This window comes from Giraffa tippelskirchi, chromosome 1 (assembly GCF_054371585.1).
Source record: "Giraffa tippelskirchi isolate mGirTip1 chromosome 1, T2T-mGirTip1v1.2.pri, whole genome shotgun sequence".
NCBI lineage: Eukaryota > Metazoa > Chordata > Mammalia > Artiodactyla > Giraffidae > Giraffa > Giraffa tippelskirchi.
In genome coordinates, this window is record NC_137275.1 from 211,510,181 (window position 1) to 211,537,737 (window position 27,557).

The window sequence follows — 27,557 nt, forward strand, 5'->3', positions numbered from 1 at the left end:
TTTAACCATCTCTCCTGGTAAGGAATCTGCCTGCTGTGCAGGAGGCCTGGATTTGATCTCTGGGCTGGGAAGATTCCCTGGAGAAGGAAATGGCTACCCACTCCAGTATTCTTGGAGAATTCCATGAACAAAGGAGCCTGGCATTCTAACAGTCCATGGGGTTGCAAAGAGTTGGACATGACTGAGTGACTAACACTAACGCTATAGTGACCCTTACCTCATCCTTCCTTGTACTATGGGATTTATACACAAGTCTCAGATCCTCCAGTACAATATTGGCTCTGGAATGGTATGGCCATATCTGATTCATTGCTGCACTTTAAAAACAAGGCCTGACACCCAAGAAGATGTACAAGAAATGTTTGTGGAATAGAAGGATAAACATATAGATGGGTAAATGAATGGATGGATGAGGAAAGGAAGGAATGAGTGAATGAACTTATGGACTGAATGGAAAATGAGAACCCATTGTTGATAGGAGGAACCCCAAATAGCCATTACAGACAGTGATGAGATACTATTCACTACAAAGCATGATGAAGAGAAGAAGGACACTGAGACTAACATGATGCTGAAATGCAAATACAGCCCCAGGTCTGGGAACTGAAAAAAACACTCTTCAGGTCTCAGTAGCCCCATATTATAATACCAACAATTTTGGATTCTCTGCATGTGGATGTGGGTACTAGTTTTCTGGAAATGTTCACTTTAATGAGGCCCTGACTCTTCTCCCTGATCATTAATATACAGTCACAACAATGCAGTGATGGAGAATAATTCTGTTGCACTCACAGTGTGCCATGCATTCTTCAAGTATCTCATTTAATTCTCACAACAATAATATGAGACAAGTATTGACCCCATTTTACAGATGAGGAAAATAAAACTTAGAAAAGTTAAACAATTCACTTAAGGTCACTCATCTTCCAAATGGCAGAGTCAGAATTCAAACCCATGTCATCTGACTTCAGAGCCATCCCTCCTAAGCACTCCCATCAAGTTTTCCAGCAATACGTTCCCATGACTGACTGTGAGAACAAGTTGCCATTCATTAAGCACTTGCTGTGTGATGCACCAAACACTCCTGGACGTTGAATCCACAATAAGCTTGTGCCCAAGGTGTCATCTTGAGCCTCATTTTATAAACAAGATGCTAAAGCTCACGTGACCAAGTGACACTACTAGAAAGTCACAAAGCTGGAACGTGAAACTGAGTTGGTTTATTCCAAAACTCATGCTCTTTACCACAATATACTATAACCTAGCAGCAGTGGCTCAGAATTTCTCTCTTGTTCAACAGATGGTCGTGGGGTCAGACAAAGAGCCCTGCATCGGAAATAGGGTTATTGGTGTTCTAGTCTTGTTTATTCCACATAGGTCTACACCTTGAGCAAGTCATTTCACATTTCTGGGCCTCAGTTTCCTCTTCCATAAAATGGAGCCAATCATACCCTTTGTAGAATGACTGTGAGGGTTAAATGAGAAGTCAGTGTTGACAAAAATGCTGTGCAAGCCTTTATTTTTGTAAAGAAGAAAGAGATCAATAGATGTGATTACGCTTGTCCTAGGAGTGGATGAAATGAGTCTCATAGAGATCGAGTGTCTGGTCTAACAATCTCACAGAGAATCCATTCATTAGACCAGGAATAAAGCCCAGATGTCCCTAGGCAGAAGTCCATGTGTCTTCTGTGAGGTGGCCAGGAATGGTTATGTAGCCAGGGCAAGGTTCTGCCAGCCCCATGGTGCTTCTTCAGTTTCAATGTGCATCATCTCTTCCCCGTTCCACACCAACCAGCTCTTTGGGGGCTCCTTGACATTCAGGGTAAAAGCCATTTTCCCTCTTTCCTTGGCTTAACTGTTGGATTAAGTGGCCTTGTGCTGTGAGAGTTCCTCTAAGAATGAGCAGTTGGAGAGGAGGTGGCATGAGCCTGGCCAGGCATATTTGTCAAGAGCTTGAGACTCTGCTAATGAACATTGCTCTGGAGTTGCTTGGGATTAAGCCATTATCTGTGTGTGCTTCACCTGACCCTTAGGGGCAAGATTCATTCATTGTATTTCCATGCTTAACTAGGAAGGCTTTACAACTCCCTTCTCCCCTGGTATCATATCTCTTTAATCTCCAGGACCCATTATGCAGCAATTTTGCTTACTCCAATTTCATTTTCACTTTCAAAGTGAATGTCATTTGTCAGGCAAACCACATATTCTTTGGATACCTATCTGTTAAATTATTTCTGAACTTGACTTTTTGGGGCCCCATTCTGGCTGACCTAAATTCTTCTCTGTCTTCTACCATTTCCCTCTTCTCTCTGAAGGCAGCCATTTGTGGCTTCACTGCCTAAAGAAGCTGTTTCTGGAAGCACTTATCTGTTACCCCAGTTGGAAAGCTATCATTCCTATCTAAATTAGCTACTGTGATCTTTTATCTGAACTCCAGGCTGATCTGATCCTTTGTATGAGAACTCTCCATCAGGCTTCAGACCCATCCACAGCATCATTCTCAGATGATTCTCTTTGGAACTAAGATCCAAATGTTTCCAATGCAGAGATCATGTCTTTTAACCACTATTTCTAGAGAATATGGAAACAGTGACAGACTTTATTTTTTTGGGCTCCAAAATTACTGCAGATGGTGACTGCAGCCATGAAATTAAAAGAGGCTTGCTCCTTGGAAGAAAAGTTATGACCAACCTAGACAGCATATTAAAAAGCAGAGACATTACTTTGTCAGCAAGGATCCATCTAGTCAAAGCTATGGTTTTTCCAGTAGTCATATATGGATATGAGAGTTGGACTATAAACAAAGCTGAGTGCCGAAGAATTGATGCTTTTGAACTGTGGTGTTGGAGAAGACTCTTGAGAGCCCCTTGGACTGCAAGGAGATCCAACCAGTCCATCCTAAAAGAAATCAGTCCAGAATATTCATTGGAAGGACTGATGCTGAAGCTGAAACTCCAATACTTTGGGCACCTGATGCGAAGAACTGACTCATTTGAAAAGACCCTGATGCTGGGAAAGATTGAAGGCAGGAGGAGAAGGGCATGACAGAGGATGCGATGGTTGGATGGCATCACCGACTCAATGGACATGAGTTTGAGTAAGCTCTGGGAGTTGGTGGATGGACAGGGAGGCCTGGCATGCTGCAGTCCATAGGGTTGCAAAGAATCGGACATGACTGAGTGACTGAACTATGTCATGCTTGCCGAGAAGATTCCTGGAATCCCAACCAAGCCATCTCTTACCCCCAAGACCATCGCAGAGGAAATGTCCTGCAAGGACACCTAGTCTTTTCTGCCCTACTGTTGCCAACTGCAGAGAGAATGCAGGATGAGGGGTTGGGGTGGGGGACAGCCTCAGGGTAGCAAGGAATGGTTTCATACAATTCACCTTCAGGAGTTAGCAGCAAAGAGATTTTGCAATGAAACTATGTGAGTTAACAGATCTCAAAACTGATCTCACAGTGAGGCTGGCAGTCCTGCTCCACCCCAGGTTGGACAGACAATGGGTGGAATGTTGAGATGGGTTTGAAGTAACCCAATTCCAGAGGACTCAACACATGCATACTCCACAGAGAACAACCAGGCTTGTGAAGAAACCAAACTGTGTGAAAGACGGTTAAAAGAACTGGCATGTTTAGCCTGGAAAGGAAACCTTTTGCGGGGATAAGCAGGGTGGAAAATTCTATCTCAGACTCCTGTTTTAAAAATTAGAAACCTGAGACTTGGAGAGTACAGACCCATGGAATAAGCAGAGCGAACTTTTTAAAGAACAAATGAGATCACTTTGCTTTACTGCTTAAAACCTACCAGTGACTCTCTCACTGCTGTTAGAATAAAGGGCCAACCCCAAACCATAGCCTCCAAGACCCCACATAATGGTGCTGGCCCCCTGGCACTAGATAGCAGAACATCTAAGAAGCTACAATCTAGAGAACCTCTAATACAATGGCTTAGACAAGGTAGAAGTTCATTTCTTTAACCTATTATAAATAACACTACAAGTTGCAGACCAGACCAGGCTTCAGTAGGAGCCAGTTAGCAAAAACTATCAGCTGAATCTCTAGGAACATATCCATGAATGAAAAAGAAAAAAAAAAAAGATGCTTGCCTGCTTTGTCCACCTGGAGAAGAGCAACGAGAGGAGACTGAACCAGGAATTGGAGGGTTGCAAACAGCTGGGGTGAGGATGCAGCACATCTGAAAGGGAGCAAGAATAATGCTAATTAATTAATGCATGAAGTGATGTCTGATACATTTAAGAACCTGGAGACTGTTAAAATTTTGAGACTTCCCTGGTGGTTCAGAGGTTAAGACTCTGCACTCCCAATGCAGGGGGCCCAGGTTCGAGCCCTGGTCAGAGAACTAAATCCTGCATGCCACAACTAAGAGCCTACATGCTGAAACTAAGGCCCAGTGTGGCCAAATAAACAGTTGTTTTTTTTTTTTTTTAAGATTCTTAAATTTTATTGTAAATGAAAAGTTTAAAGGATGAAAAAAAGTCGGAGATGAGCAGCCAAGGGCAGGCTGGGAGGCTCTGTCATCCTTGAAGTGGAGCTTCTGTATCTGGGAGCAGGGGGCTGCCCCTAGGAGCCTTCACCTTTCAGTGTCTGCTTTAATGTCAGCATCTTGGGGAGGCATTCCCTGCCCACCCTATCTAAAGGCACTTGCCCATCACATCTCAGCCCAACCCCCTGCTTGCTTCTTTCACAGACCTTACTACGAATTACACTTATTCACTTGATTTGATTCCTTTGTCTATTCTTCTTCTTCATCGCCACTTCACTAGATTCTAACTCCATGATGGTAGGGGTAAGGATCTCTATGTCCTGCTTGCTAAATTATTAGCTCTCTGCTACTGCTTAGCGAAGTGCCCCCAAACAGAGTAGTTTAAAATAATCAACAATGATTATCCAGTTTCTGTGGGTCAGGAACTCAGAAGCAGCTTTGATAGATGGTTCTGGACAAAAGTCCTTCTCTACATGATTTTTTTTTAACATTTGTATTTATTTATCTGGCCATCATATGTAGCTTGCGGGAGATCCCTGACCAGGGATTGAATCCCAGTTGCAGCAGTGAAAGCCCAGAATCTTAACCATTTGGATTGCCAGGGAATTCCCCAGAATTTTTTCTTGATATTGCAAGAAATATGTCAGGTGGGCTGCAGTTATCTGAAGGCTTGATTGGGGCTGATAGATCTATTCCACTGTGGCTGACTCACATGGTGCTAGTTATTGGGAGGAGGCCTCAGTTCCTTTCCACATGGGCCTCTCCAAACCTTGCTGAGCATCCTCACGACTTGATGGCTGGCTTCCCCACTGTGGGAATTCCAAGAGAAAGCAAAGCAGAAATCACTGTGCCTTTTGTGACCCAGTCATGGGAATCATGGACTGTCATTTCTACATTATCCTGTTGGTTACACAGATCAGCTGTTCATTGTGGGAGAGTGATATTCACAAGAATGTGAATATCAGAAGACAGGGGTTGTTGTGGGCCATCTTGAAGGCTGGCTACAACCACCCTATCCCTCAGCAGCCAATACAGTATTGGCCTGTAGTAGGCACTTAATGTATGTTTGTTCAAAGAATGAACAAAGGGTGAGAGCTCAAGTAAACTTAGAATTATCAGGATTAGTAACCTAACTCAATCTTGAAATCAAGTCTTTAGTCTCCTGCTAAGGGCTCTTTCCTTACATTACAAGACCTTCTTTATGACCCTGCCTACCACGTTCTGTCTTTTCCAGTACACACAACCATCTCTCCCAGCCCAGACCAGCTTGTAACCAATCCTCATGAAGGCCTTTCCAGAAAAGAAATGCACTGCTGGGATATGTCTTTACTTTAATACCTGGCAAACTTTGCCGACAAAGGTTGGTATAGTCAAGGCTATGGTTTTTCCAGTAGCATAGATGTGAAAACTGGACAATAAAGAAAGCAGGGCACTGAAGAATTGATGCTTTCAAACTGTGATGCTAGAGGTAACTCTTGAGAGTCCCTTAGACAGCAAGGAGATCAAACCAGTCAATCCTAAAGGAAATCAACCTGAATACTCTGGAAGGACTGATGCTGAAGCTGAAGCTCCAATACTTTGGCCACCTGATGCAAACAGCTAACTCATTGGAAAAGACCCTGATGCTGGGAAAGATTGAAGGCAGAACAAGAAGAGGGAAACAGAGGATGAGATGGCTGGATGGCCTCACCAATTCAATGGACATGAACTCCACAGGGGAGTGAAGAGTGGGACACGATTTGGTGACTGAACAACAGCAAGGAGAGAACAGAAACCCTGGGGGTGCTGAGGGGATATGAAGGCCCAGTCGATCCATAAGCAGCATTTGACAGTCCAAGACCAAGGTCTGGAAACTTCAAGAGCAAGGTCTGGAAACTTTAGTGTGCAGAAGAATCAGCCAGGGAGTGGCACCTAGGGTTGGTTCTTCAGTCAGGTGGGCTGGAGAGAAGTTGTAGTTGTTGATGGTTATAGGACAAGCCCTCCCATTGCTGAATCCTTGGCACCACTAAGCACATCCTTCCCAAGGGAATCCATAGAGAGGTGGGTGGGCTTGGGAGGAGGAAGCCCAGCCACAAAACTACCAAAGTAAGAGAATTTATACAAACTCACCAGGAATTAAGGCTGGGGAGGGAGAGCAAGAAGGCAAAAAGTTCCTTGGTAGTTTCTCTGTATGGAACACGTGTGTTGGGTGGTTGTGTTTTATAGAGTTCTTTGCAGGGGCTCTGTGTGTGTGTGAGTGTGTGTGTAAGTCAGCTTCCTCTGGTATCCAACTGGGAGTCTGATTCATTTAACTTGTTCAGAGTCAGTTGCAATAAACCAGGTGGTTTTGCATTGCTCATGCAAATCACTTTCTCCTTGCACATGGCTATAGTCCCAGCTGCCAAAATGTTGTCATGTTCTTGTCTCCAGAGCCTTAATAGGAAGAAAAAATACAGTTTGTAGCCTATATGTTTTTAACACGCTCCCTGGTTATCAGTGAGCCTGTGTGGTCACTGCTACCCCTGTCAACAGGCCAGTTCAAGCCAGGAGAAGAGGTGGATGGATGCCAGTGGGGCTGAAGGGCCAGGACTCTGGCTCCTTGGGTCACCAATTTGGCTCACCTACTCAGAGTGTCCCTTTTTAGAGCCAAAAGGACCTTAGGATATGGAGGGTAAAATCCCAGGTTCCACCTGTTCAATGATCTCTGGTGACCTAAAGGGAAATAAATCTAAAAAAGAGGGGATGTATATATATACACACTCCAGTGAAAATTAATAAAAAATATCTCAAATTCCAGTCTCATCTTTGTGTTGCCAACTAGATTTGGGCTCCAGCTAACAGCATCCTAGTGCCCTGGTTCTTGTGAGAATTAGTAAGACAATCAAGGTCAAGATTCTCAGTTGTTTTTACTTCATGGTGTAGAAAAGGATATTTGAACAGGACCCCGGGGGTAAACAGGAAAGGTTAGTTGTGCCCAAAGATGATCTCTAGAGGGTTTTGATCAACCCAGCCTCTGTCCATACACCCTCTGGCTAAGGGATCAATGTCTCATGGTAAATTGACCGGCTATTCCCCCAAATTAGTAGCCCTCCTAGCAAAAGGATTATGTTACTTATTCACCTTGGGGACTCATACATGGCCATGCATCTTGCTTTGACCAATGAAATGTGAGCAGAAATGACATGTCACTTCCAAGCTATGTCTTTAAGAGCCAGTGAATACTCTGCTTTGTGCTTTTCTTCTATTACAATGACCAGCAATGTTCAGATCATCCTGGATACCAAAAAGACTGTATGTATAAAGCCATTGAACCAGAGCCATAGCCAACTTACAACAACCATGTAGCATGAACAAGGAATGAACCCCTTTTGTTTTAGGAGATTTGGGAGTTATTTGTTACTGCAGCAAAACTTCTGATATCCTGACTATGCCATGACATACCCAATGGGACCCTTCGATCTCAAGGAAACCTCTAATTAATTGGAGAGTGCATTGTTAACCACTCACAACACACAAGCACCAGAGGAGTATAAATAATTTTTTATTTTTTTAGTTTCTATCAACTCTGTCCTCTGTGGGGTTCAGCTTTATTACAAGCTTGTAAAGAGATGATTGAAAATTCCAGTCATCATATCCATACAAAAAGAGATCATCTCTTTGTCTCTTTCATACAGAATTTAAAATCCCCAGAAGCTCTGTTGAAGTTTCTGTAGCATATAATTATAGTAGTAATGGAAGTCATGGGCTATGGAGTCACCCCACGTGAGTCAAGATCCTGACTGGGTGATCTTGGGCAAGGGGTTTAATCTCATTTTCTACATCTGATAAATGGGAATAACAATAGGACCAAACTCAGTGGATTTATTTACCAGGAATAAAAAAGTTAGTACCTGTAAGGGTTCAGGACCAGTACCGGAACATAGTATATACTTTGCACATGTTAGTAGTGGACATCTGACATATTCTTGGCCTCCCATCTTATACTTTTCCATTGGAAATCTTCCAATATTATGAGTCCCACCTTCATCTCCCTTATAGCAGAATTATCTGTGGATGACTTGAACCCAGAATTATACAGGGAAGGGCATCATTCCAGCGTAAGCTAAATTGACACAAAGCACAGCTCTCGGAGTCTGGAAAGGTGGAACACGGCAGACTGTGCTGTCAGGCTAAGGATTTGGGGGGACGGAGTAAAATCTTAGAAAATTTTTAATTTCTTTTTAAGTAGATTTGGCTTGATCAGTTCTGCATTTTAAAAGATCTCCTCAGTGCCAAGGGGGAGAATGACTGGTGGGGGGTGGGGACAGGAAATAGGAAGAACCAATTGCTACAGCTTTCTGTAATTTCTAAGGTACTGCTTCAAATCCTATAGAACAAGGAGAGATAAGAATGCACAAGCAAACAATCACTAGGGTAAATTAGTTCTAGTTATTTGTGATATGATGCAAAAATAAAATATATGTACACACATCAAATTAAGAGATTTTTTTTTAGGGACTTTCCTGGTGTTCCACTGGTTAAGACTCCATGCTTCCACTGTATGGGGACCCAGTTCAATCCCTGGTGGGGGAATTAAGATCCCATAAGCCACATGGATGGCTTATAGGATCCTGAAAAAAGAAGAAAGACTTCTTTTTTTAAGAGGCATTCAGTCCATTCAATTAGTTTCCCAAAATGTATTAATGGTATTAATTTAATTTGGAATTTTTGCCATTGACAGTGAAAGATTGTCAATATCGGAATAATTCACTTATACTTTTCTCCTCATGTACAACGTAAAAGAAGAGCTATGAGAGATGCTGAATCTACATACCTAGAACCAGAGAGGCTTTCTGACTAATAGCTCTAGATGTGTGTGTGAATTTCAGCTCTGAGAAATATATTGGGAAGTGGGAGAGAAGGAAGCAGTCATGTCTTGGAACAACCCTCTGCCCTGAATATCCATCCATGTGTTCCCTTCTCTCTCCCAGTTGTCTTTGTGATTGCTTAGGCTTGGGTGCCAAGTTCTGGCCAGCAGACTATGAGCAGATGTGATCTGTCCCATGTCTGGACCAAGGCAGCTTGGAGCTGGGGCACCTCCTTCAGTTTTCTGTTCCCTACTTGGGTGACTTGAGTTGAAAGACAGCTGTACTACAAGATGAGGGGACTTGTCTGACCTGGATGGGACTTCATGTTTATAGAGAAATGAGTTTTAATTATGAAGAATAACTGGGGATTTGTTACCTCGGCACAGCCTAGCATTGCCTGACTAATACACCTGCCAAAGCCTGTGTCAGTCACTTTCATGCCTGCTTTCCTCACCGAGCCATCCCAAGGAGCCTACCATAAAAACAGGGCTTGGAAAGGTTGTGTAGCTGAACTGAGCGCACATAGCTTGGGGGTGGCATTGATGGAACTTGAACCAAATCAATATGCATCTAAAACCCATGATTTTTCTATCCTGCCTCAACATTGCACATCTTAGCACCTTCCCATGAAGGAATCTAAAGAATCTGGCATGGATGGACAAGAGGCACTGAGAGAGGCACAAAGTTCTGGATGGTCCCAGGTCCTCACCAAAGTCTCCAGGTCTTTAGGTTTGCCCCTCTGATCTCTTCTTCCATTTCTTTTTCTTTTTAATTCTGGAGGCAAAGTAGCACTGTGGTTAAGAGAATAGAGTTTTGGAGCCCTGCCACTCACAAGCTGTGTGACCTTGACCAACATACTTCACCTCAGCAAGCTTCAATCTCCTCATTAGCAGAAATGAGGATAAAAGTACCTACCTCATAGGGTGGTCATAAGGCTTAAATGAAATGGTGTCTGCAAAGTACTCAGTGTGGGGTCTGGCAGATTGGAAATGCTTGGTGAATAGTAGCTAATAAATGTGAGAACCCAAAGCAGCCATTCATTTTAAGGTGCAATAGGTTATTCTTTCCAACAAATGCTTTCTCCCGGGGTTAACTGTATAAATGGCCTCGGGCACAGTGGGACCAGAGTCCCAACCCCAGAGGCAAGGGGGACATTTTGTCAGCTCACTTCCCTCTCTCTTGCTTACATTCATGCTTACGTTTTATTCACATGACTAGCTGCTAGCCTTCTCAAGAGCTCTGGCCTTGGCATCAAGCAGGTTGTTCAGCTGAAAGAGTAGAACCTCTTCTGGAATAGAAGTTCCATCAGGAATCTCAGGACCCTCAGAATCAGCTCCTTATCTGCAAAATGGGAGTACGGTTTCCACTCTACTGGGTTTATAGGAGGATTACAGAAAATCCCACAGGGGAGAACCTGTGGCACAGTTCCTAGCATGTAATAGGCATTTTGAAACCAAGTGATACAAGTCTGGTAGTCTCAGAAGGGAGGCTGGGTGAGTTCCCTGTAGACAGTGGCAGAGGGCTTAGCTGGGGAAAGTGTCCTATGGGACATGCACAGCTTTTATTCTTTATTCTTTTCTAACTATGGTAAGAACACTTAACGTGAGATCGACCCTCAGCAAAAATTTAGATACACTGCTACAGTAACGTGAGCTAGCAGCAGGAGGTCGAACAGCAGATCTCTAGAATGCAGTCATCCTCCATAACTGAAACTTGATGCTCGTTGAATAGCAGCTCCCCATTCCCCCCACCCAACTGCCAGCTCCTGGCACCCACCATCTTACATTTGACTATTTTATATACTGCATATAAGTGGCGTCGTATAGTATTCATCTTTCTGTGATGGACTTACTTGCCTTAGCGTGATGGCTTAAGGGTCATCTGCATTTCCAATGCAGCAGGATTTCCTTCTTTTTTTATAAATTTTTTTTTTTTTTTTAGGATTTCCTTCTTTTTTGATGCGGAATAACATATAGCTTTTTGATAGTAATGAGAGAGAAATGGGCACTTTCTCATATATTTAATAATTTTTGACTTAAAATTGTACAGATAATTTATGTTAACTAAGAAACTGCAGCCTACCAGGCTCCTCCATCCATGGGATTTTCCAGGCAAGAGTACTGGAGTGGGGTGCCATTGCCTTCTCCGAACTAAGAAACTTAGACAATCAAATAATTCCAAAGAAGGGAAGAAGGGAAATCACTCATAATTTGGACAGCAGAGATACTTAGACATCTTTCCAGAACTTTTTCTAGGTGTGCATAATTTTTTATTTAAGTATCATAATGCATATTGCTTTACAACCTGCGTTTGGCCCTTAACCATGTCTTGGATCTATTTTTCCACATCAGTAAGTATCTATAAACAGTTACAACAACTGCATGGTATTCCATTGCATGGAATAAACTATAGGTGGTTTCCAATATTTTGCTATTACAAGCAGCCTTGTGATCCTCAATGCTGAAATAATCACAAGGCAAAGCATTATTTGGTCTGCTGTCTAATTTCTGTCCCCACTCCTGAATCCCTTGCTTGTCCCTACTGTAAATAATTAAAACGCTTTCCAGTTAAACCTGCCTAATTACCTACTAATGGTCCCTACGTCAAAAGATCATTGCTGAGTTTAATTACAGCAAAGCCACTTGATCACAAAAACTCAATCCTTATTTCATATCAGAAACAACCCAATAACCTACAGACTGAACTTCACAAACTAGAATGATCTTCCATAACAAATAGATGTCAAACATGGTCTTCTTTGGAAAGGCAGAAATTATAGTACACTTAATAATTCAGACGGGGAAAAATGAGTTCCAAAATAAAGGAACCTGTTTGTGAAAACAGTTTTTAAAATAGTGAATAATGTTGCAAAGTGGAGAAAGCATGAGACCGAGTCTCACAAAATGAGGTTAACATTAGCACTCACCCTTATTTGCTGTGTGCTCTTGAGCAATTTAGGAGAAGGCAATGGCACCCCACTCCAGTACTCTTGCCTGGAAAATTCCATGGACGGAGGAGCCTGGTAGGCTGCAGTCCATGGGGTCGCTAAGAGTCGGACACGACTGAGCGACTTCACTTTCACTTTTCCCTTTCATGCACTGGAGAAGGAAATGGCAACCCACTCCAGTATTCTTGCCTGGAGAATCCCAGGGATGGCAGAGCCTGGTGGGCTGCTGTCTATGGGGTCGCACAGAGTTGGACACAACTGAAGCGACTTAGCAGCTTGAGCAATTTACTTAACTTCTCTGAGCCCTAACTTCTTTCTCTGTAAAATAGTTATTAATATTACTACGGGGTTGTACGGATTAAAATGATGATAGATAGCACCAATGTTTTCTTTGGCTACAAATTAATAGAGAGAGAGCAAATCCCTTCTTCCCATTCAGAAAGCAATAGAAAGGCAGCAGGAATAAAATTTCCTCTTCTTAATGGTTAAGACTAGGCTTCCCTGGTGGCTCAGATGGTAAAGAATCTGCCTCGAATGCAGGAGACCTGGGTTAGATCCCTAGGTCGGGGAGATCTCCTGGAGAAGGGAATGGCTACCCACTTTGGTATTCTTGCCTGGAGAATTCCGCAGCTGGAGGAGCCTGGTGGGCTATAGTCCATGGAGTCGCAGAGTCAGACGCTACTGAGCAACTCATTTACTTTCACTAGCCGTTAAGACATGGACAATAGCTAGAATGAAGGACCTCTCCTACTTAGAAGACACTGTCTCTTAGTTCAACTCCATCTTTGACATCTCAGGTCAATACTGCTCTCCATTAATAGGGTGGCCAAAGAACTTTCCTGCACACTGGGACACTTTTGAGACCTAACTGGGACACTGTAAGTAGTTAGTGGGGACAGCAGGTACAAACTTGAACTTTCCCAGGTGGACGGGTAACCCTAGTATTAACCAGATAATGACCAGTCTACATGGAGCAGGTGGAAAAAATCAGGTTATTTTATTTCATTTCAAAATTGTCTTGGCTGTTACCTATGTGATCAAGAAAATAATTCAGTCACAGACCAAAGTATGCCCAAAGTTTATCTGGCCTGTCCAGAAGTCTCCATCTCTTTGAATTGTCAATTCTGTTATCAGTCTTCTCAGAGCTAAACAAACATCTTTCTCTCCCCCATAAATCCTGCTGTGCAATTTTGTAAGATTTGCATTTTTCATTTATTTGATTTTTTTTACACACTCAAGCCCTAGACTAAACATGTGGGAACTAGAGAGATGGTTGAGCCATAGTCTCTGCTTGAAACTCACAGTTAAGTCAGAGAGTTGAAGACAGAAGCCATTCACAAAAAAAGCACAATGTGAAAAAAATTTCGATACAGGGGTGTGTGCAAAGGATCATAAGTCACAGAGAAGAGCATTTCTGATTCTTTTCTAGAAAGTTTGGCAGAAGTGGTACCATGTGAGGCATCTCAAATGATGTTTTCTAAGTGCAGAAGTATGGGGAGTACATCTAGGTATAAGTCTAAGGAAGGTTGAGAGTGTGGAGTGTGTGAGGAGCTGTGCACGGTGGAGTGTGGCTGGAGCCTGTTGTGAAGGAGGGAGAACGGTTGGCCTCTGAACTCCTTCTGGGTTCGTGCAACCCTCTCCAGCAGCGGAAATCCACACTGAGACGTCTTCTAGCCCCTGTCTCCTTGTTAACAGAACTCCCCAGGCCCCCCAAACTTCTTGTAAAGTTCCAACACATTTTCTTTGAACTTCTTTAACAACGCTATAGTTTTCATTTCTTAAAGTATGTGTGTCTATGTGTGTGTATGAATGTGATATCACATGCCCACTGTAGCAGATTTATTTAAAAAGATCATTGGTTTCATTCTTTTTTTTTTTTTTTTGATGTGGACCATTTTAAAATAATTTTTATTGAATTTGTTACAATATTGCCTCTGTTTTGTGTTTTGGTTTTTTTTTGCCATGAGGCATGTGGGACTCTGGCTCCCTGACCAGGGATCAAACCCATACCCCCTGAAAGGCGAAGTCTTAACCACTGGACCGCCAGGGAAGTCCCCTCTACCAGACTTTTGCCACGATTTTCTACCAGTGAAGGCTTTTTGAATGGAGACCACACTCTGACTTTTTAAAAACTTTTAATTTTATATTGGAGTATAGCCAATTAATAATGTTGTGATAGTTTCAAGTGGATAGCAAAACATACATATACGTATATCCACTCTCCCCTAAACTCCCTTCCCATCCGGGGTGCCACATAACATTGAGCAGAGTTCCCTGCCCTATACAGTAGGTCCCTGTTGGTAATCCATTTTGAATATCATACTCTGACTTTTAAAACACCTATAAGTGATTGTGAGACTGAGATGCACCCGATACTAAGCTTACATCCTTTTAAAAAAGTTTTTCTGCTATCATTTCTGTAGGGTATAAAAAAAATCAATGTGATTACAAATAGTTCTGACCTCTTTAGAAGGCAATACATGTTACATTTGATTCATACCAATTCCTGTTATAAAGAAAAAAAAGCAAGTGGGAAAGTGAGTAACGAAGCCATATGGAGATGGGATGACTGAAAGGCAGAGAGCCACTCACTGGCCAGCAGAGGGAGTCCCCTCAAGGAGCACTGAGGAGGTGTGTCCCTGCCATCAGACTGGAGGACGGGGTGGGGAAGGGCAACAGGGGCTCACAGAGTTTTGCAAATGGGCCTCTGTTAGGCCTCTTGCTTATAAGCGACAGAAACTCAATTCAAACTGGTTCAAGAAAAGCAATTTTAAAAGATATATTAGATATTTTAGTCAAAAAAAGTCAGGGGTAGGACTTGATCAGGACTGACATGCCAGAATGTAGATCCTCAAAGGATATCACTGAAAGGTATCTCTATTTCTCAGCCTTGCTTTCTTATTCGCCGGCTTCATTCTCAAGCCCGCTATCCCATCATGCTGACACAATGGTTGCCCTGGTTCTTGTCTTCACATCTCAGCAACCCCAATGGCAGAAGAGGTCCTCTTTGTCAAAAGTCCCAGTAAAACCCTAGGACTGAGTTTCACTGAACCTCAACCTGGGTCATGGGTCACTACCTGAACCAATAATCATGTGCAGGAGTGAAGTAAGGTGACTTCACTTATTACTATTATCCAAGCTGAACCATCCTGGATCTAAGCAAAGGAGGATGGAGGGTAGGAAGCAGGAAATTCCACTGGGCCTGGTGGGCTGACAGATAGGGAACAATGGCTCACCACTGCTCTGGCAGTCTCTATCTCACTTTCCCTAATCTGTTTTCTCTCCTGGATACACATTCTAATGAATGATTTCAGCCTCCTTAACAGTTGGCTGTATCCACAGACTGTGTTCTAACTAATGGAAAGTGAGACGTAATATGTATTGCTTCTAAGCCCATCAAAACCTCCCAACCACCTTTGGAAGCCATAAAGAGATGGTAGATACACAAAATAGAAGGAGCCTGGTCCCTAAATGTTTACCCCTTGGAGGAAAGCTGTCCACCAAACAGGAATACTCATGGTGGATATTTTGTCATGCTTGAAACATTATGCATTTGGGGACTTGTTTGTTTCAGCAGCTCACATTACCTTAACTAACAGAAATGCAAATATCAAAAAGAGGGGATTTGCAAACTGAGTGGACAAAGCAGCTTATGTCTACTAAACAGTTTCTTTGTGTCTGATGTTGGAAATTTCAGACCTCCTGATGGGTATAATCAGTCAGTACCCATGGAAGTGCTGGTCAAAGAGTCAAAAGACTCCAAGGAGTTCAAGGCGTGACTCCGCCACTGATAGCTGTTGGACCCTGGACATGTCCCGTCTCTCTGATCCTCAGTTTTTTCATCTGCAAAATGGCAACCACAATATCTGCTTAACTGCCTGTGATAATCAAATACAATTATTTGAATTAAAGTGTGCTGTAAACTATGAAGTTAGCCTATAAACAAACTGAAAACATGCTGATTCACCCAGTGGGTTAGAGTGAAGCATTAATGAATTCATTTGGCCTCCAGAAGAATTTTTTTTTTTTCCCATTCAGAACTATAAAAATGAGTACTGGGAAGAAAAAATGAGTACTGGGAAGAAAAAATGAGCAGGATATGCATCCTGCCCCAGGGAGAGAGACCAACACAGCAGGGGCTATGGCTGCTAGAAGACCAGCTGAAGCCTCTTTCCTTTCTCCCTCACCTCCTTTCCACTTCCTCTGAAATCCAACCTACTCCTCAGAAGACTGTGTCTGTTTATGTTTTCCAAAGCTGGCCACTCCCAGCTCTCTTCCACCTCTCTCGTGGACTAGTAAAATCCAGGCCGGTCCACCAGCCACAGGGACAGTCAGTGATTCTTCTTCCAAAACGCAATTGGTCATTTCCTTGGGACCAGAAACCTCTGTTTTTAATCCTGAATCCAAGATGCACACAGCCTTTCCGGAGTGGCTTTTGGGACCCCTCATGATCTGGTCTCAGCATCTCCCTTCTGAATTTTAGCATCTCCAGTCCATGTGGAGGGACCATCTCTCCATTCCCTGGATGCTCCAGCTGCATTCATGATTGTTATCTCTGCCTGGGAGGACAGAGATCCAGGCAGCAATGATTTCAGGAGCTCAGGAGGTCTCAGCTGGAGATACAGGTTGGGAACATCTCTATAGAAGTAAGAACTGAAAATCTGGAGCTGGAAGACCCAGGTTTGGGTTGGGACTATGAGCTGAAGGAGGAAGCTGCAAGGCCAAAGAGAAATAAGACGTTGGTGTCAGGGAGACACAGAGGAGGGAGATAGCACAGAGTGGAAGGAAGGGGAATGGGACAAGAAGGAGGGCAGGAGAGAGCAGAGAGGACACGGGTTCAGCCAGGAGAGAGGCAGAGTATCTTTTCAGTGGAACAGCTGGGATGGGAAGCAGTCTGAGTGGGTTCAGCGATGAGGAGGAGAGAAAAGGAGGTAGTGGGAGGAGCTGAGCCTTTGGGGAGAATAGCGTAGAGAATGCGAGCCAGTTACCTAAAGAGTAACCCATTGTGCCTGGCTCCTGGTTGTGGGGAGTCAGTCTCAGCCTGACCCCGTGGAGGTTTCAGCGGCCACCGGCTGCTTACTGCAGCCAGGCTGCAGTAGCTTCAGCCATCTTCCAGCAGCATTTGAAAAGGACCAAACAACAGGTGCTGAAGCCCCGTCTCCTTTAAAACTTCCTCCTCTGCGGCCCTGGCTCACAAATACCTTGCTTCGTGAGTGCCTGGCAATCGTGCCCCACAACCTGCCAGCAAAAAAGTCACACCCAGGGAGGACCATCCACTGGATGCAAACTGAGCACAAGATTTAAGGGGATCAGGACATGGTTCCTCTAAGTAGGAGCTTTGTGACCTTCGGCAAGGCACGACTCAGCCTCTGTCGCTTCATCCGTCAAATGACAACAGTTCTCTAGAGGGTGGATGTGAGGGTCAAATCAGTAACAGTTAGACTAACAGAGAACTGGACAGTTTTCCATGAGTGCTCATTACTACACACTGTGGAAATGCTTGTCGAGCATTTCATCCTCTTTCCTTCACAACCCACATGCAAAGCATCAAAAATCCTATGAGCTCTACCTTCTAAATATTGTATAGGGACTTCCCTGGTGCTTCAGTGGTTAAGAATTCACCTGCCAATGCAGAGGACACACGTTTGATCCCTGGTCCAGGAAGATTCCACATGCTGAGGAGCAACTGAGCCCGCGCACCACAGCTACTGAGCCCTGGAGCTGCAACTACTGAGTCAACGCAGCACAATTACTGAAGCCCTCATGCCCCAGAGCCTGGGCTCCACAACAAGAAAAGCCACCACAATTAGAAGCCCGTGTGCCACAGCTAGAGAAAGCCTGCATGCAGCAACAAAGGCCCAGCACAGCCAAAAATATAAATAAAGAAAGAAAGTAAATATTTCAGGAATCTGAGCATTTCTTTCCACCTCCACCACTATCACTATCACACAAACTGGCATCCTTGCTCTCTTGGAAAATCACAAGAGCTGTGCATTTAGCAATAGACCTCGGATGCCTGCCTTCCTATTCTCTCCCTTTTTTCAAAGCTGCCAGAATGGCCTTTTACAAAATGTGGCCAGACCACATCATCCTTCCCTCGAAAGCCTCCAATGGCTTCTCTGTGTGCAAAAAATATCCAAAGGTCCTGCCATGCCCTAGGAGGCTTTCGTGACCCACCACCACCTCCTAGCAGCTTCTTGCTGCTTTCAGACCACACCACGCTCGTTCTCTGTTCAAGGTTTCCATTCTGATGTGTGACTTACTCCCTTATTTGATTCAGGTCTTTGCTCAAACGGCACCTCCACAGAGAGGTCTCCCTGAAGATTCTGTTCCAGCCTTGCTTCCACCTCAACTCTCACTCCTTACCCCTTTGTTCTGGAGCATCTGTCTTTGCAGAACACTGAATTCATGTTAAACAAGGCTTGTTTATTATCTATACCGCCCTACCCTGGCCTCTGCCCAGTCAATTGCAAGTTTTGTTAGGACAGGGGCTTTTCTTTATCTTATCCTTAGCACCTAAAAGGTGCAGACCCTCCCTTCATAAATCTTTGTTGAATAAAAGAATGAATAAATGAATGTTCTTCCTACAGTCTAGATCAGCAATGTCCTAAATTCCATCTAGCCCACTTCATCCAGCCCAGCTCCATTTCCAAATAAATGGCTTCCACTAAGTCCCTGATCCTAGCAGTCCTGACTCCTTGAAAAGGAAAGGAAAGGGCAAGTTGCTTAATTTGATCCATGGGACTGTTCTGCCAGTATCAACCTAAGCTTTTGAGTGGCAGTGAAGAGTGCGATCTTTCGCTTATATTTTTTTGTTTTAGGACTTTATATTTTTTAGAGCATTTTTAGATTCACAGCAAAATTGAGAGGAAGGTTCAGAGATTTGCCATATCTCCCCTGCCCCCAGGTATACAAAGCCAACCCTATTATCAGCATCCCCCACCAGAGTGATACATTGTTTACAAATCGATGAACTTGCTTGACACCCCACAATCACTTGAAGTCCATAGTTTCCATTAGGGTTCACTCTTGCTAGTGACATTCTATGGTTTGGATAAATGTAGAATGATATGGACCCACCATTATGGGAACATAAAGAGCATTTTCATTGCCTTAAAGCCCTGCAATCCCCTTATTCAGTTTTCCCTCCCACGAAACCCTGGCAACCACAGATCTTTTTATTGTCTCCACAGTTTTTCGTTCTCCACTCTTGTAAGAAGTAGATATATTCTCTTTGTAAAACATCCCAACACAACCCAATAGATAGAAAGTAATAAGAGCTCCTTTCTTTTATCCACCTCTCCCAGTTCCCCACTAGAAACTACTGTCCATGGTTTGATGTGTTTCCTCCAAGATCCTTTCTGTGCATTGGTACACATACATCTTTAAAAAAAAAAATGTATCACATTGTTCATTATGCTGTAGTTTACTATTCTTCTTCCCAATATGTCTTTCCATGTCAGCTCATCTAGATTGTCTGCATCGTTTATAGTGCTGCCTGGTGTTCCCTAGTATAGATATAATCATAGTTTATTTAATGCTCTATGGAACATATAGGCCAGGTCCTATTTTTCACTCTTACAAACACCACTACAACAAAGGTTCCTGCACACACAATGGAATATACATACATATTTCATAGAAGAGATACCTAAAAAACCAAAGGACATTCTCACTCAATGACATGCATGAACATTTAAAAATGGAAATAATTATACATAGAATGCTTTTATTAAGAGACCAATAGCACAATTTCCCAAAGACTGACTATTAACTATAATAATGGGGAGAGAGAATTAACATTTAATAAGGGCCTCTGGAAACTTCCATGGCCATCTCCCATTAAATCTTAGGGCCACTTTACAGAATGAGTATTCCTCCTGCCTGACCTCATGAAATCTGAGGAAATGGATGCTCAGAGAGTTACCATGGCACGCTCAAAGTCCCCCAGCTACTGAGTGGCAGAGTTGTGACCCACACTCAGGCCTGTCTACAAAGTCCATCATCTTTCCAACACACTATGGGTTGTTGTTTTTTTTTTTTTAACCTTCCTTTTTCTGCTCAATAGAAAGGAAAACATTTGCTTGTGAAACTTGTGATCTGCAGTCGCACATCCCGACTGCACATCCCAAGTCTGATAAGTTGTCTCACCTGAAAACCAGTCTCTGTTTTGTTGCTCATCATGAAACTGAGGGCTTTGTGTTCAGTCACTCAGTCATGTCTGACTCTTTGCAACCCTATATATAGACTGTAGCCTGCCAGGCTCCTCTGTCCATGGAATTTTCTAGGTAAGAATACTGCGTGGGTTGCCATTACATACTCCAGGGGATTTTTGCAACCCAGGGATCGAACCCGTGTCTCCTGCGTTGACAGGTGGATTCTTTATCACTTTTTCATGATGAAACTTCATCATGAAACCAAGAGGACCATTCAAAGGGCAGGTGCTCTCACAGATAATCCCCGTGTATGGTTTCCCAGCAGAGAGGAGAAAGGGATCTATTTGTGAGGCTATCTCCTACCCATCAGAACCAGTCACAACTGTCCCAAGTTTGGTGCTGGGGCTCCTCTGAGCTCAGCCTGTCCTGGGGAGGGTGCAGTGAAGAGTAAAAGGACCCCTCAGGACCTGGACATGTACTTCAAGGAAGCAAATGCTTCCTCAGTAACAAAGGAGGAGACTCCGAGATGTCTCTATAGCTTCGTTCTCAAAATAGCTAAAAGAAAAACAGAAAAGACAAGGAGGCTACCCATGCGTTTATGAAGACAGCTACAGTTGGGAGCCTGGAGGACAAGGGGTTGCTTAAAGGGAAATGCTGGGAAGTGGTCTAGTGTGCAGAAGCAGAGGTCACGGAGTCAGGAGGTCCCAGCATGACAGGTCCGGAAGGGGCCTCAAAGTTCACCGGCTGAACTTCACAGCCAAAGCCTCACATCTTCAAGAGCTTGCCTGCTGAGAGTGAGGCCCCTGCTCTCGCCACTGCCATGGAGAGCACCCTGCCCCAATGGCCAAGGTCCACCTTCGCACACCTCCACCCAGTAGAGAGCTCTCCCTTCTAGGATTCTGAAACCTGCCCCCTCCTTTACTTCCACCCACTGGTCCTTGGGCCCCTCCCTCGAGACCTCACAGAACAAGTCCAGTCCTGCCTCCTGGAGACAGCCTTGCAGCCCTGAGAAATGCCCCAATTCCCCAGCACCCGTGAAACCTTCCCAGCAGGTCTGAAGGGGGCTGTAGGTTACAAGCTTTCTCTTCTTCACAAACAGGTCTAGCCTTTCTGGTTAGGAGAGCTGTCTGGACAAAGAAAACCAATCCCGCTTGTCTTTTGACTCTGCAGCCGGACGGGCAGGGAACAATAGCCCCAGGAGAAGTGCGGGGAGGGCCTGACTCTTCACATCTTAATGAAGGTGTGAACTTTGAAGCTTTATGACGAACACTTGAAAGCCTAGCCCTGGTTAAGCTCCTTTCCGAAGCTCTCAGTCCCCTTGGATAATGAGGCTGCAGCTGTGTGGGAAGCGCTGGGGCAGGAGAAAGGGAGGACCGGGGTTATCGAGAGACAGGAGCCTCGCTGGGCCTGGCAGAAAAGCCACCCTGGGCTGCAGGCTCCGCCCTGTGACCAGGCTCTCCTGGCTGTTGGGGACAAGGAACTCTCTGTTCGTGATGAAGCAGAGCAGTAACTCCATTAAGGAGAGGAGAAAGGCCTGGAGACTCCTTTTATTTTTTTAACTTGCTAGGTAATAAAAATAATGACACACACCTGGGTGGAACCTGACATCATCACAACTTATTGATTCACACAAAAGTCTCTGTGGCACAGAAAGGACAGTGGCTCAGAAGTTACTGCCCCTGACTGAGGTCACTTGGCCAGTAAACGGCAGGTCAGCTAGTTCCAAGCCAGGTCTCTGTCCTCCCCACAATCACCTCTTCTCTTGAAGCCTTGGAGGCAAGTCTCCAGGTATCCACGGAAATGTCCAATCACGATCAGGACCAAACAACAACAACAAAGTGACAGTGCGATGTTGATCGGGCGCCTCCTATGTCCCTGGCACCAGACGTTCCCTATCTACAGGCATGATCTCATTTCACCTTCCTAACAACCAAGTGAGGTATTAATATTGATGGGGAAGCTTAAGCATGGAGAGGAGAAGCAACTTACCCAAGGTCACATGACTGCAAGTTACCTGGCCCCTTGTCTGCTTATTATTTATTGTATTGGGTTGGCCAAGAAAGTTGTTCCGTCGCGTTTCTCTGTCCAACCTTTCAGAAAAACCAGAATGACCTTTTTGGCCAGCCCAGTAGAAACTGGGAAAATCCAAAAAAGAAAAAAGAAAACAGCAGTCCTACCACCCAAAGACAAGTGCTGTATTCACGTCCTGGCTGTTTTCTCTAGGCACTCACATTTCACCCCTATTCGTTCAGAATGCACTTCCTGATGAGCACTTCCTGTGTGCCAGGCACCATTCTTGGAATTGTGGATCCAGATAATCCAAAGCTGAGCAAGAGCAGAGTGTGCCTGTCCTCACAGATTTGACATTCTAGAAGCACCTTTCTGTGCTTTTCAGTATTTACACTTTCAAGAACTACTACTCTGGAATAAGGAACAACTGACTCATCTCACACGCTAGTAACGTAATGCTCAAAATTCTCCAAGCCAGGCTTCAGCAATACGTGAACCATGAACTTCCAAATGTTCAAGCTGGTTTTAGAAAAGGCAGAGGAACCAGAGATCAAATTACCAACATCCAATGGATCATCAAAAAAGCAAGAGAGTTCCAGAAAAACATCTATTTCTGCTTTATTGACTATGCTAAAGCCTTTGACTGTGTGGATCACAATAAACTGTGGAAAATTCTGAAAGAGATGGGAATACCAGACCACCTGACCTGCCTCTTGAGAAACCTGTATGCAGGTCAGGAAGCAACAGTTAGAACTGGACATGGAACAACAGACTGGTTCCAAATAGGAAAAGGAGTACGTCAAGGCTGTATATTATCACCTTGCTTATTTAACTTATATGCAGAGTACATCATGAGAAACGCTGGGCTGGAAGAAGCATAAGCTGGAATCAAGATTGCCGGGAGAAATATCAATAACCTCAGATATGCAGATGACACCACCCTTATGGCAGAAAGGGAAGAAGAGCTAAAGAGCCTCTTGATGAAAGTGAGAGAGGAGAGTGAAAAAGTTGGCTTAAAGCTCAACATCCAGAAAACTAAGATCATGGCATCCAGTCGCATCACTTCATGGGAAATAGATGGGGAAACAGTGGAAACAGTTTCAGAATTTATCTTTTTGGGTTCCAAAATCACTGCAGATGGTGATTGCAGCCATGAAATTAAAAGACGCTTACTCCTTGGAAGGAAGGTTATGACCAACCTAGACAGCATATTAAAAAGCAGAGACATTACTTTGCCAACAAAGGTCCGTCTAGTCAAGGCTATGGTTTTTCCAGTAGTCATGTATGGATGTGAGAGTTGGACTGTAAAGAAAGCTGAGCACTGAAGAATTGATGCTTTTCAACTGTGGTGTTGGAGAAGACTCTTGAGAGTCCCTTGGACTGCAAGGAGATCCAACCCGTCCATCCTAAAGGAAATCAGCCCTGGGTGTTCATTGGAAGGACTGATGTTGAAGCTGAAACTCCAATACTTTGGCCACTTCATGTGAAGAGTTGACTCATTGGAAAGACCCTGATGCTGGGAAGGATTGGGGGCAGGAGGAGAAGGGGATGACAAAGGATGAGATGGCTGGATGGCATCACCAACTCTATGGACATGAGTTTGGGTAAACTCCGGGAGTTGGTGATGGACAGGGAGGCCTGGCGTGCTGTGATTCATGGGGTCGCAAAGAGTCAGATACGACTGAGCGACTGAACTGAACTGATGACCACTGTGAAATCCAGGAGTGGGTGGCTGAACTCCAACCTTCTGCAGGCAGGAAATACATGGGAAGCTGAAACTGAGACAGAAGGCCAGTCCCAAGGCTGGGAAAAAAATAGATTGAGTGTTTGCACCAGCGCTCAAAGGTCATCCTGCAGTAAGTAGTGAAAGGTATTTGAGAAACTGCAGCGGTGCCCAGTGGGCAGGACCCAGGCACTAGCTTCTGGGCCACAGAGTGCACTGAAGCCCCAGTGACAATACTGATCCACCACCTCCCTCCTCAGCAACACAGTGCTGGAGAGTGGAAGGGAATGCCAGCTGGAAGGAGGTGGGAGCAGAAGCCAGGGAGGAAGTTCGCGGTACATGCTGACGACTGGAATACATGGGAAAGAACCTTTCTGCAATGCAGGAGACACAAGAGATGCAGGTTCAATCACTAGGTTGGGAAGATCCCCTGTAGGAGGGCATGGCAACTCACTCCAGTATTCTTGCCTGGGGAATCCCTTGGACAGAAGAGCCTGGTGGGCTGTAGTCCAGGGGTTCACAGACAGTCAGACACGACTGAGTGACTGAACACAGCACATATGGAAAAGAACATCTTCCCATTCTGATTCTTCCCATCTCTTTGGGGTTGGGGTCAAAATAAGAAGGGTTGAGAAAAAAAAAAAATAGGATGGAGTAATAAGGGGTCACAAGAAGGAAACCTCCCTAGGAAGTATCTCAAGTCTTCATCCTCCGGTCATACTCCCAGGTCAGGCTCTCATCACCAATCTTCCTTAACTGGCCTCTGCTTTCAGGACTGGCCCCTCCAATCTAGCCTCAATCCTTCAGTCAGAGCTCTCTTTCTATAGCATAGATTTGGGCACGTCTTACCCATGCTTAAAGTCGTTTAAGCATTCCCTCCCATTGCCCCCAGGGTCAAGTCCAAATTCCTTAGGGAGGCACAGAAGTTAGGCACCAGTTGGTCCCTCCTGTCCTTCCCACTCACCTCATCCTGTCCCACCACTGAACCCTCCGTGCAGCCACCAGCACTTCCTACCACTCCCACCAAACACCCTAGCCTCCTCCTCACCTTTGGACTCTGCACACATTCTTCCTAGGGCATGGTGGACCTTGTCTTTCAATATCCAGCTCAGTTATGACTTCGTTTCCAATGGAATCTGGCATCTTCTCTACTTGTGTACATCATGGTTCATGTATTTTTCAAGATGTGACAGCCACTAGTGCTGTTCTTTAGATGTTCCTGTCCTCCTCAAAGTCCCTTCTCGGTCCATGTAGAATGGTACTACCTGGTAGAATGTACTACCTGGTTCTCTTGTGCTTAGAAGAGGCATGGTAACTAATTCCAGTTCTGGACAATGAGTTCTATAATGAAGCAAGAAGTGGACAGAGAATTTAATCACCAGTGAAAGACCATCCAGGGCTCTCTCTCTCTGATACTTTAGTGGGTATTATCTGAGATGAGCCTGCTCCATCAGCCTGGTCTCCTAGTTCTGATGAGCAAAGCACCTCCCCTTGCCAACACTTCCTCAATCTCCTTGCCAAGTCATGATGTATCTACAGTGCATCTTCTGAGATTGGGGGATTATTTCTTAATGTAGCATGAAGTGAAAGTGAAAGTGTTAGTCGTTCACTTGTGCCTGACTTTTTGCAACCCTGTGGACTGTAGCCCACCAGGTTCCTCTGTCCGTGGGATTTCCCAGGCAAAAATACTGGTTGTTATTGTTCAATTGCTAAGTCATGTCCAATTCTTTGTGACCCCATGGACTGCAGCATGCCAGGCTTCCCTGTCCTTTACTATCTACTGGAGTTTGCTCAAACTTATGTCCATTGAGTTGGTGGACATGATACCACCCAACTATTTCATCCTCTTTTGCCCTCTTCTCCTCTTGCCCTCATTCTTCCCCAGCATCAGGGTTTTTTCCAATGAACTGGCTCTTCACATCAGGTGGCCCAAGTATTGAAGCTTCAGGTTCAGCATCAGTCCTTCCAATCAATATTCAAGGTTGATATCCCTTAGGATTGACTGGTTTGATCTCCTTGCTGTCCAAGGGACTCTCAAGAGTCTTCTCCAGCACCATAGTTTGAAGGCATCGATTTTTTGGCACTCAGCCTTCTTTATGATCCAACTCTCACATCCATACATGACTTTAAGAAAACCATAGCTTTGACCATAGATACCTTTATTGGCAAAGTGATGTCATTGCTTTTTAATACACTGTCTAGGTTTGTCATAGCTTTTCTTCTAAAGAGCAAGCACTTTTAATTTCTTCCCATCTCGTACATTGCAGGCAGATTCTTTACCATCTGAGCCACCGGGGAAGCCCCTTAATGTAGCATATCCTGGCCTTATTGACTGAGGTGGTGATCAGAAATGCCTAACCATAAGTCTACCCTGACTCTGCGTCTTAAACAGGTCTGATTCAATCAGTACCCAACTGAAGGTGCGTGTTGACCCCTCTGTCTCTTCAGTTATCTTGGACACTTTCTGTCTGGACTTGGTTTTGTCCTTGTTCTTTGCTCTGCTTCTGTGTGAATTTCATGTTGGCCACACCCTTTAACCACTAGGGGTGGCTCAAGAGCCCCCTTCACATCATCAAGAAACAAATCTTGCTCTTGTTCTAAGATTAAGAAAACAACCAGACATCATGCCAGGTGTAGAACTCTTCAGGGGAAGGAATGGAAGAGGTTAACACTTCCATGTCAAGAGCTGATTCTCAGATCTCTTGTCGTGGGTGGCGTTTCTCTCTTCCCTTCCATATGGCTTGGTGTAGTCAGAGGAACCAAGGGCTCTGGTGTGCTGCAGCCAAGCCTAAACTTGCTGACTTTTCAGGAATTCTGCAAGCTGGTTGTCCAACAACCATTATTAAATATTAAATTCTATAAACTTACAAGTAAATAAACTATATTAATAACAAAGGTAATACTCAAAAACCATCCTCTTCTAATCATTTTACAACGTTTTACTATAAGCTATGTTCTTGAGTTATTCATGTCTATTGCATCCTTACAGCAGAAATACCATGTAATGACATGCTACTGCACATCTATTCCCAACCCAAAATTCAGTGATGTCATGTTGGTAGCATGAAATCCTCCATAGTGGGGACATTTGTACCACATAAATTGGCAAAAAGTGCATACCAGGGCTTGATTTATTGTTTCATTGATTGTCTAGAGCAGAGGGCAGCAAGCTCCAGTCCAGGGGCCAAATGCAGCCCGCTGCCTGTTTTGTACAGCCTCCTGAGAGCTCCCAGGTCTGCTCCGTGAGCTGCAGAGACCAAGCTGCACATCCCCCTCTGCCCTCGGTCACCCTCTTCTCCCAGCACCTGCCTCCCTGGCTGGTGGCCATCCCTTGCCATTGCACAGGATCCATGCTGGTCGCCACCTACACACCAGAAACTCTGCTGTTGG

General features: G+C 44.4%; 1 protein-coding gene and 1 non-coding gene across 4 annotated transcripts in view; one reads left to right on the plus strand and one right to left on the minus strand.

Annotated features, from left to right (window-relative positions):
* Positions 1-1,200: 1,200 nt before the first annotated feature.
* The window catches only part of LOC145520056 (uncharacterized), a 148,513-nt gene continuing 122,156 nt past the window's right edge, over positions 1,201-27,557 (minus strand). For 2 of the 3 annotated variants that reach the window (XR_014064191.1, XM_081525622.1), the window contains 2 exons: positions 4,108-4,196; positions 1,201-1,465 (listed from right to left, as the gene is read on the minus strand). Coding sequence is in view for 1 of the 3 variants with exons in the window: in XM_081525622.1 (XP_081381748.1) it covers positions 1,396-1,465; positions 4,108-4,196 (159 nt within the window). In the remaining 2 variants the exon portion in view is untranslated. Of the gene's footprint in view, positions 1,466-4,107; positions 4,197-27,557 lie in introns of those variants that run through there. The other variant, XR_014064193.1, reaches the window with a different exon arrangement.
* TRNAG-CCC (transfer RNA glycine (anticodon CCC)) lies at positions 4,289-4,361 on the plus strand. Its single transcript has one exon. It is a non-coding gene; the product is annotated as a tRNA-Gly (tRNA).